Source organism: Vicia villosa, linkage group LG2, assembly GCF_029867415.1.
Source record: "Vicia villosa cultivar HV-30 ecotype Madison, WI linkage group LG2, Vvil1.0, whole genome shotgun sequence".
Classification (NCBI taxonomy): Eukaryota; Viridiplantae; Streptophyta; class Magnoliopsida; order Fabales; family Fabaceae; genus Vicia; species Vicia villosa.
In genome coordinates, this window is record NC_081181.1 from 190,643,313 (window position 1) to 190,654,227 (window position 10,915).

Here is a 10,915-nt window from a genome sequence, read left to right on the forward strand (position 1 = left end):
CATGAAGACCATTTGACAAATCAGGGCCTTATTACTGTTCACAAAGCTGAATAACCAGTAATTTCCCTAGCAAAGTCTCCAGAATCATTTTATCACTTGGCTGATAATTGATCATGTCTTCAAAACCACTATCACGAGGCTGGTAGTCGGTAACCTTTTGTTTTGGTTATATTATTTAACATGTCTATCACAAGGCTGATAGTCGGTAATATTAACCGAACCTTTGAAACTCTTTTTACCTTGTCAAGTCTATCCCCATGCAGATAGTCGATAATGTCGATAGGTAAGCTTTTCTTACAAAGCTATCATTCCCTGGTGAAGCATACACTTGCTTTCCCGAAAAGACAAAACGAATTCTCTTCCTAAAACGGATTGAGACATCCTTCCCGATCTCTTTTCCCCAGCGGAGTCAGTTCTTGATATCCCCTCGGTAAAGATATCCTTGCATCATTCGCAATTTTGGTATCTTAGGTCCAAAATTCGCGTCTTCTGATATTTAAGTCTCTTCCACCCTATCAAAACGAAGATTTTCAATCTTCATGTCTCAGGTTGAAGAAACTTAAATAGGGGCATCTGTCATACCCCAATTTTTGACCTAAGATACCACCTCATATCATTTGCATATGCATCATTTGCATCTCTAACAAATTGCATAGTTTGTGTTTGCTACTTGTGCTCAGCAGGATTTAATCAGGAAATCACTCATCAGTACAAGTAACAACCAATTAGGGTTTTGTTCTCCCTTCATCTCAAAAGAACTATCTTCATCAATAATCAACATTTGGTCCTCAGAGATTCACTTCAACAAACTCAACAGCTTTGAATCGACTGAATTAGGGTTTTGACTGAAGGCAGCACACTCCTGACTTTTGCTCAAAATTTGACCTAATGGCTTGGGACATGACCTCAAGACCTCAAGTGCATCATTTTGACCTAATCCATTGACTCAGAATATCTCCTACACAAAGATTGATCAGACAAATCCTCAGATCAGGGTTTTGAACTATTAGGGACTAAAATCAGGGATCACATTTGGGAAACCCTAAAAATCCCCAGGGAGTCAATAAAAGGTTTCAATAATCTTCAAATAATCCCTATGACAACATCCAATGGAAATAACATCTCAATTCAAGATCCACAGTCATCAATTTCATCTGGTCGACAATTAGGGTTTTTGACCTAATTCACTGAACAACTGACTTTTTATTCAGGACATGGTGTCACAACTCAAACCATGGCTTAATATCCTCTAATGCTTCAATATGATCCATTCATCCCATTCATATGGTGAGGATAGCCTGTTTCATTTGAAAACTCCAGAAACGCGATTCGTCTGAAAAAGTCAACTGTACAAGATCACCATTGACTTTTGGGGAAATTGGGTCAACCATGACTTTTGAAGTTTTAAATCATCAATATATGATATGAGAAGTCATTTGGTCAAGAAAAATCAAGAAAATCAATCAAGAATCAAAAAGTCAAAAGTTTGACTTTCATACTTAGAAAATTTTTCTAAGTGTTTTTCATGGTTTTTTCCAAACTTTGGGAGGGAATTTCTCAAAATTTCACCTACAAACTGAAAAAAACTTCCAACATGAAAGTTGTAGATTTTGATCCAATGAACAACTTTGTCACATATAATTTTTTTCCATAAGATCAACCATTTAAGAGATATGGAGCTTCAAAGTTGGCATCTTATGAAAATTTCACTTAAAACCTCATTTTTCTCAAAGTTCATGGATCTTTTTCACCCACTTCCTTAAAGATCTTGAAGAAACTTTCAACTAGGGTTTTGAAGTATGTAATATGAGCTTTCCAAAATGTCCAAGAGCATGAAAAAATATGGAGTGTAGCTATGGTTTTGAATTTTGACATTAGTGACCATTTTCACTTGAAATTTCAAGCCATTTTTGCAAAGTTATGAACCAATTTGCCAAATAATGCAAGTAATGACACACCAAAGCAATGATTGAATGATATTTTCTGGTTTAAGATCAGATAGGAAAGAGATAAGAAGCTTGGCCAAAATAACCATGGTTTAGTTACTTTTAACCATTGCATTAAATGTGAAAGATTCCTTTCTATCCCTTAAGCCAAATCATCAAACTTTGAAGCAAGTTGCAAAGCTCTGAGTGCAGACTCTTTGGCCTATAAATAGAGGTCCAAACTCCATTCAAAAACACACCAAAGTCACACAAATTATAGGCTTTCTCTTTCTTTCTTAGAATGCAAGTTTCTTAAGTTTCAAAGAGGTAAAATGCTCAACCTCTAAACCTTTGAATTTCTGACCAAAGTGATGCTTCCCACAAACCACAAACATCATATGGGATGTGTTTGATCCACTCACACACTCTAAAAACATCTCAAACTCAAAATCACTACCTCACTTCTCAAATATGCATAATCTAAGCCTTATCATGCCAAAATCCATTCAAGATCATTTCTGTCCAAAATAACACTTCTAACACCTCACATATATCACATATGAACTATCCAAACACTCACATATGATCTGTAACCTCATAATCTTCAGATTCGATTCACACTCCAAGGTTATGCAGTTCGGGTACCACAGCTTAGCACAGATGAATTCATATGGTTCCAAGCATCCAGACACCTTCCATAATCATCATTGAAGCTATTCAGATTGATACAAAGCATCTGTAACATCTCCAGATCAAAATCCAATTCTCAGTTTGGCCGTTTTTGAGGTAAGTGCACTTGAACTTCAAACTCATACTTGCACGCATCATAAATGAAATATGAGCATACCATCTTGTTTCTGCACCTATGAGGATCATTAACCCTCAATCAATTGCATCATAACATGATCATACACGATTTCACATTGAATTTCAGTTCTAGGGTTCTTCGTGTTCATCAGAAAATTGATAGTCTTAGAGTGAAAATAAATGAAATTAAATGCTATCATCATGTTCCTCGTCCAAAACCGAGCAAGATAGACCCTTCACTTGATCAATTTGGTTCAGTTTCAAGAATTTTCAAAATCAAATGGGGATGGTGTTCTTGGCGCCATTTTCTGTTTATAATTTTCAAATATCAGTTTTCAAATATAATTAAACGAAGTTGTTATAATAACAAGCTGCGCGCGCAGCTGGGTTGGCAAGTGTTTTGGCTGGTAAACACAAGGGCGTGGGTTCAACACCTCTAGGGACCAAAACCATTTTTTTACAACTATTTTTCTTTCATTTTTTAACAAACTTCAATTAATTATTTAACTAACCAAATCAATTCATTTTTCATTCATTTTTTACACACCTCTCATTTAATATATATATTTTAAGAATATCAAAAAAAATCATCAAAAAATATTTTATTTGATACATTTTAAATAGTTTTAAAATGACTTGTTTTTAAGTAATTTTAATACTTTTAAATACTATTTTTCATTTTGATTTTCAAACTTAGTAACTTGTAAATATTTTTTGAAGCAAATCCTAATCATCTAAGTGTTAATTGAGGATGATCTTTTGATTAAATTGACTTCTTTCAAAATTCAAATCGTTTTAAAACGAGCGATCGCGGTTCTTTCAAAAACAATGAACCATTTCTCTTTGAAACTTTTGATTAAATCTTTTAGTTGATCAATTGATTTTCAAAACGAAGTGGGGCCTCTCGAATATTAGAGAGTGTAAGTCCCATTTCTTTTCTTTTTGTACAGTTTTTTTTCAAAACAATAAAACTTCTTCAAAATAAAATCTTTTCAAACAATTTTCAAATCATTTTCAAAACCATCCACCCTGTTTTATGAAAATAAAACAGGGGCCTCTCGAATATTAGAGAGTATAAGACCCACTCCTTTTTCCTTTTTTATACAAGTTTTTCTTTGTACAGAAAACTCTTTCAAAATAATAACTTTCAAACAGTTTTTCAAACCTCGCGTCTGTAAATAAAACGATCAACCATGTTTTATAAAATAAAACACGAGCCTCCACGTAGGTATAAGTCCCAAGCCCTTTTGTACATACCCATTCCAGTATATGAAATTAGGTATTTCATTGTGCGCCTTTTGTACATATCTCAATCAATGCGTTTTTAAACTTTGAATAACAAACCAAAAACGAAGGTTTCTTTAAATCTTCCCAAAAATATACCATGGGCCTCCATGTAGGTATAAGTCCCGAGCCTTTTTGTAAATACCTGTTTACATAGCTTTGAATAAACTCAAGTGGACCTCTCCCCGAGTATGAGTCCCGAGCCCTGTGTATACAAATGGATCATGCTTACAGGTATATTTCCTTCATAAACTCCATTATATACACACACTTTGTCATATATATAATTGTTCATACCTGTTCATGTTTGTTCATACTTGTTCATGTTTGTTCATATGTGTGATATGTGTGCTTGTTCAACTTAGTACAACACTAGGTTCCCCATAGCCTCCTATTGGGCTTCGTGCAAAGAATCTCCACTAGTTTAGGTTAGGACATAGAGTATGGTTTCCCGGTGAAATCGCTCTAAGAGCTCAAACCAACTATACCATGCCTCCCCTTGGGCTTTGTACAAACGAGTGACCCTCCCATAGCCTCCTCTTGGGCTTACAATGCAAGGACCCTGGATTGTCCCTCCCATAGCCTCCTCTTGGGCTTACAATGCAAGGACCCTCGGATAGCCTCCTCTTGGGCTTCGTACAAGGACCCACGGGCTTCTTATAAGCATCCCCAATATCCAAAACAAATACCCTAGGAGATTAGACATTTTTCATCTCTATGCTAGGAGTATCTCTTCTATATCATCACAAACAATCAATCAATCAAAATCAAACTTTTTTGCCACAAGGCTGGCTAATCAATCAAACTGTTTTACCACCGTACTGGATGATTAATCAAAGTTTTTGTCACAAGGCTGACTTCATTGAAACTTTTGCCACAAGGCTGGCTGATTAATCAAAGTTTTTGTCACAAGGCTGACTTCATTGAAACTTTTGCCACAAGGCTGGTTAAACAAAAACATCTTTATCATTCTAAGCACCCTAAGTGGCATGGCCCCGGGCTTATAATGAAAAGATTTTCAAACAAATCAAATAGATGTATGTGATGATATAGATTAGATACATCTAGCATTTAGACGACATTTGTCTATTTTCCTTTTGCTTCCACTAGCATAAGTGGGAACTACGATTGCTCTAACTTTCTCAACATCCCTTTGAGAATACGTAGGCACAAGGTCGATCCTTGGCGAGCAAAACAAAACAAAAAAAACCATTCAAACCTTAAGCACCCGTAGACCCCGAGCTACAGATGCTCTGATTCCCTCTAGGGGATATGTATGCAGAGGATCGCGATGATCTTTGCGAGCATAATCAAACAAACACCTTAGGTCCCACCTACTTCACAAGAACCTCCACCACAACAAGAATGGAATAAACAAAATAAAGAAACCTATAGAGTACTATAGATACGTTGGGTGCTAATACCTTCCCTTCGTATAACCAACCCTCTTACCCGGAATCTCTCCCCCACTTTTTAGGTTATTGCAGCTTTTTTCCTTTTCCTACTTTGGAAACAATAAAAAGTTTGGTCGGTACAAAAGAAAAATCATTTTTTTGAGCACTCGAGCCCAAAGAAGGCATCAGGTGTCTCATCCACAAAAAAGAGGAACAAAACGATTTTTCGCCCGCGACAGAAAAATGGCGACTCCACTGGGGACCATCTTTTTATTGTTTCCAAAGGAAGGGTTAATTCTATTTGCTTTATTTTTCATTTCATTTTTTTTGTTATATGTTTGGTTCTTTGGTTTCGTTACATCTGTGGTTCTGTTACAAGTGATACATTATGGACAAATCCTAACCCGGATTAAGTACACATAAGAAATTAGGTGGAGGGTATAGTCATGTGCAGGCGCACGTGAGAATCCTTCCGCTCAGTGGAGGTTCCTTGTTTGTAATATATGTTTAGCGAGTTAATTGCGAAGACATTGTTGCTTTCATTGAACTGTAGAAGCTGAGAGACCGTAGAACCCCAACCCATCCTGGCCTTATTAGGTTGTGGTGCAGAAACTATTCAGGTGAAGACTTGGATTAGTTGTCATGCGGAGAACCACACTCAAACCTTCAAACTAATCGTCCCCATCCATTCTAATCATCATCATGAGTATGTCAATAGCATTAGTTTGCATTAAAATTCAGCACATGACCAAAAACGAAAAACAAACATGTGAAGAATATGATGAACATAGAGCCTACGTTTGGGATTACCTTGGTCGTACCTTATGACCCATACCTGTTCTTTGACTCCTAAGGAATGAGATTTAGGGCTTGAAGACTCTGAAGAAAGGCTGCCAATTGAAACTCAATGATGGAATTTTTTTAAGGATTTCCTTGGAGTTGAACCCTAGTGCCTTGGCTGAATTTCATCCTCCCCTAATGCTAAGTGTATTGGGTATATATATTGATCATAAAATAGGGCAAAAGATTGCTTGAAAATTAAGTTTAGAGAAAGATTGAAATTTGATGAGAAAATATATGAAACTTCCATTTTTGAGCTCAATCTCTTTCCAATCTTCTTGAACGAAATTTGATGAGATTATATTTAAATATATTCTCATGATATAGTTTTAAAATAAGCCAAATGTAATCCCTTATTTTTCTCACCATTTACTTGACTTAAATTGAATTTTAAGGGAATAAAATCCAAAATAAAATAAATAATAATGATAAAAACAAGATATTATTCATGTGGGTCGTGGATAGGCTTAGGATCAAGTATCAAGACCAAAAGTTAGGCCCATGGACCCAAAAGATTAAAATTCTTCATTTCGCACTTCATGCATTTTCTCAAAATTGATCAACTTGTGCGAGCCATAACTCCTTCAATATTTGTCATATGAAGATGTTCTAGGACTTTTTAGAAAGCCCAAGATGTCCTTTACAAGCCACTTTGGAAGCTTTTTTGTATTTGAGAATTTTATCTTGATGATATGGCTCTTGAGAAAAAACAGCTTTTTGCGAGCTCCTAGAAGGACCCGTAATGTTTTGGCTCATATCTCTTAGGCGGAAGCATTTCTGGATCTTGGACCCAACATCAAAGTTGTAGAGAATCAAATTTTCTTGCGAATAAGCTTTGCTTGAGGAATTTGTGATAAAGTATGAGAGAGATATGATCAGTCAAAGTTGGGTGTACTTTTAGTACAAAACCCTAAATTAGTAACTTTTTGTTTTGTTGATTTATGAACTTTCCTTGACGAATCATGATCAACCCTTGATCACATGATGAATGATACTTCAAGGTGAGAATGTTGACAAAAAATCAGGAACTTTGATTGTGATTTGACCATAGTTTGACTTATAGGTCAATGACCGGTAAAATAGCAAGTGTACTATTTTTACCGATGTAGTAATAATGGGATTAATCCCCAAGTATCGAACTCACGGACTGGGTAGGAAATATAAGTTATCGTAACGATTCAATTGAACAAAAGAACATGGGGGTTTTGTTGTTTGCTTGGAAATAACGATAAATGATAACAAATTAATAGAAAGCGTAAAAATGACTTTAAAACAATATGAGAAATTATGCTAGGGTCAAGTGTATGAATTGCCTTGCAACAACCTTTAATCCTTATTTACGAAATATCAGTGTACATGAACTATTACCGAATCTCAAGAGTTATCTTCCCTAATTCCTTAGCGGAAAACCTTTTGATACTGTCTTGTATCCTAATTCCTTAGCAATTCAAGAAGTGATCAAGCGCAATATAATTTATCAAGATTATTACGGTTACTACGTAGAATCCTCATTCCTAAGCAATAACAACCGTAATATTATTGTGCAAACAGCGATAAGGTGGTTTGTCCGACCTAACCCTTAACCGTAAATCAAAAATCTATTTGTCCGATAGATAAAGCAATAAGCACTTTGCACAATCAAATAAGTTCACACACATAACGATTTCATAACATAAAGGAAATTAGGTTCATTACAATAGCAATTCAAGGACACCCCCTAACAAGTAATAGTTTAGTTACTCATGGCAATTGTCAAAATAACAGAATTTAAGGATGAAGACATTACAATAAGATGAATAGGAATTGATCTTCAATCGCGGATGCTCTTGAAGATTTCTTCGCTTCAAACCCTAGTGCTTCCAATCCTTCTTTTCACGTTCTCCGACCGTCAAAAAGTGCTTTTCTCCTCTCCAAACAGTGACTAAATATCTCTCAGCAATTATTCTCCTCCGAAAAGTCCATAATGCCCTTCCTTAAGTGACTGATTCCAAGAGTTGAAAACAAAACTTTTTCTGTGCGCACGTCTGACACGGCCGTGTCACGTGATACGGGTGGCCGTGTCAGATCTCTGACTCTTGGCTTTTAACAATTTCAATCATTTCCCTTCAGCAAGTGTGACACGGCCATGTCACATGACACGGGTGGCCGTGTCACAGCTCTGTCTCGCCAAAAATCACTTTTTCTTGTCTCGAATCGTGCTCTGTATCTGCATAACTTAAAACACTACCAACACAAGATCAAAAGCAATGGAAAAACAACAAAAACTAGAAAAGATAACACACCAAATTCAAATACAAAGGTAAACAAAACTAATCAAGAACTAGACTAAAACGACTTAAAATACCACCGAATGAAGTGCTTTTCCATTGATTCAAACATAGGAACAAGGTGAAATTGGTGGCCGAACAGTCAACAAGTCGAATATTGATCGTTTGGGCCATTGAGTGAGCAATCTTTTGAATCAGGGCTTGATACTTGGCACGAGGATACTTTGAATCATATGAGAGTCCATGGAATCCACTTGAGGTATCAGAAGTTCAAATTCCTTGATTAAATCAGAAACCCTAATTTGGGATCTTGTTCTTAGGAGAAGAGTGAGCTTGCACTATCTTGAGCAATTACAAGTCAGGTGAGTAAAAACATCTTGGAATATGACGGGAAAATTTTGGGGTATGACAAACAGCCACCTCACTAGACTTCCAAGCCATAAGTATTCCTTCTCCAAAACCTCTAATTTAACTACTCTCATTACATCAAAACCCAGCTTTTTAAGAGGTTTACTTATTCTATTGAGCTCACATCTAGTCTCCACAACCACCAAAATTGACGGCTTACGATCATTAACATAAACCTTGGAAAATCTATAGAATGAACTATTTGTCGTTCCTATACAATTCCAAACTATAATATTATTATTTGTACACATCATAATAAAGATATAAGAGTAGAAACTAGATTAAACCTCCCAAGGTGTCTCACAAACCTCCTTCATGGTGCTCTCCTCTTCACCCCCTATTCCATGCACTCCTTCCTCTTCTACCACACCCACCACGCAATTATCCAGGCTCATAATATCTTTCCTACATGCAAAGATATTAGCTCTTGTATTTTGCATTTTCATCATATCATCTAGTGGTTTGTCCAAATTGAGTTGATTGTTAACCTTTGCATGGTTCTGTTTCACTCTAACTTCTCCATTTGTACCTCCAGTGGTCCCCACAATTTGATCTTCTTTTCCCCAAATCTTAATTGGTTCTCTTCTTCTAATATTAAAAGTTTGTATCTTGTCTGCCATTATGGAAACACCTGCATGATAATTACCCAACATATCCTCAATACCTCTTTTACTCATCCCACTACTTTTTTTCTCTCACCTGAATTCCACCACGTGTAGCCAATGACAACTTGTTATTTCTTTGTCATTTCTGGATGTGAAGTCTATTTTCTTTCCTTGAAGTAGAAGCTTTTTGTTTTCCATTAATGTTACCGTTATTTTGGTCTTCATTATTTTCAAGACATGTCAACGACTCAGGAAAATTCCTATTATGACTGCTCCTCGTATCCGCATTATTCTTGCCCTCTTCCATGCCAACTGTCACATCTTTATTTCCTTGATTACAATTGTTTCCTTCCTCATGATTAATGACCATCATATCATTTTGAATATCTCCTCTTTCCACCAGTTCATCTGTAATAACTTTTCCATCGTCACCAATTAAGTCCTGATCAATTCTTTCTAAAGCAAAATATCTTGATCCTCCTGGTTGATTCTTTCCATTAACTATCACCGACCCACTATTCCTCCGCCCTTCGACCACCCTTCTTCCTCTTTTCTGCTTCTGGACATCTCTCCAAGGGCCTTCCGCCACCTCCTACATGCCCGTCTCATCCATTTTTTGCCCCTGTCGTCTTCCACTCTTAATGTCTCCTTCTATCAGTTTCTCATTTCCTCTCTCTATAGTCTTGCATCCTTCTTTATAATGTCCGTATTTACCACATGCAAGACAAAGAAGATGAAGACCTTCATACTCTATTTTATAGAATCTTCCTTTAATCTTGAACATGGAAAGCAATGGATTCTCAATATTAAACAAATACAAAAATGTGCACATACTTCCCTCTCTCCTGTTTAATCGTAGTCTTATCCACCTTGATAGTGCGGCCAATACGATTTCCAAAGACATATAATATCCTTGGATCATAATACTCAATTGGAAAACCAGTTATTCTCACCCACACATCTACCTCCTTAATGGAATCATTCTCCGGTTGAAAATTAGGCCGCCAGTCCTTGATTGTGAGATAGTGGTCATAGATGAACCAATGACCATTTGCCATAGCCGCATTCTTATCCTCTTCATTTGAAAAAGCCACTAGATAGTAATCATTGCGTAAATTAATAATGTTGAAAACACCTTTGCGAATCCAAACTAGATTTAATCGATTCTCCAATGCTTTATATCCAATTCGTCTCACTAGCAATTTGAAAATAATTCCTCTTTTCCCTGGCTTCTGAATCTTCTTTTCCACTGCTTCAGAGAAAAAGAAATTCGGACACTCATATCCTCCAATCATTTCCTCCTCCACTTTGATCTCCCCACTAACATCTTCCAGCATGTCCTCTCCTTCGTGAACAACTTCAACCTCCTTTTCAACTCCCTCCAT

At 36.4% G+C, this 10,915-nt stretch overlaps 1 protein-coding gene across 1 annotated transcript; it reads right to left on the minus strand.

Moving 5' to 3' along the window:
- Positions 1-10,336: 10,336 nt before the first annotated feature.
- On the minus strand, positions 10,337-10,915 carry LOC131650950 (uncharacterized). The gene has a single exon (XM_058920645.1). It carries the CDS (start codon positions 10,913-10,915, stop codon positions 10,337-10,339), a length of 579 nt encoding a protein of 192 aa, XP_058776628.1.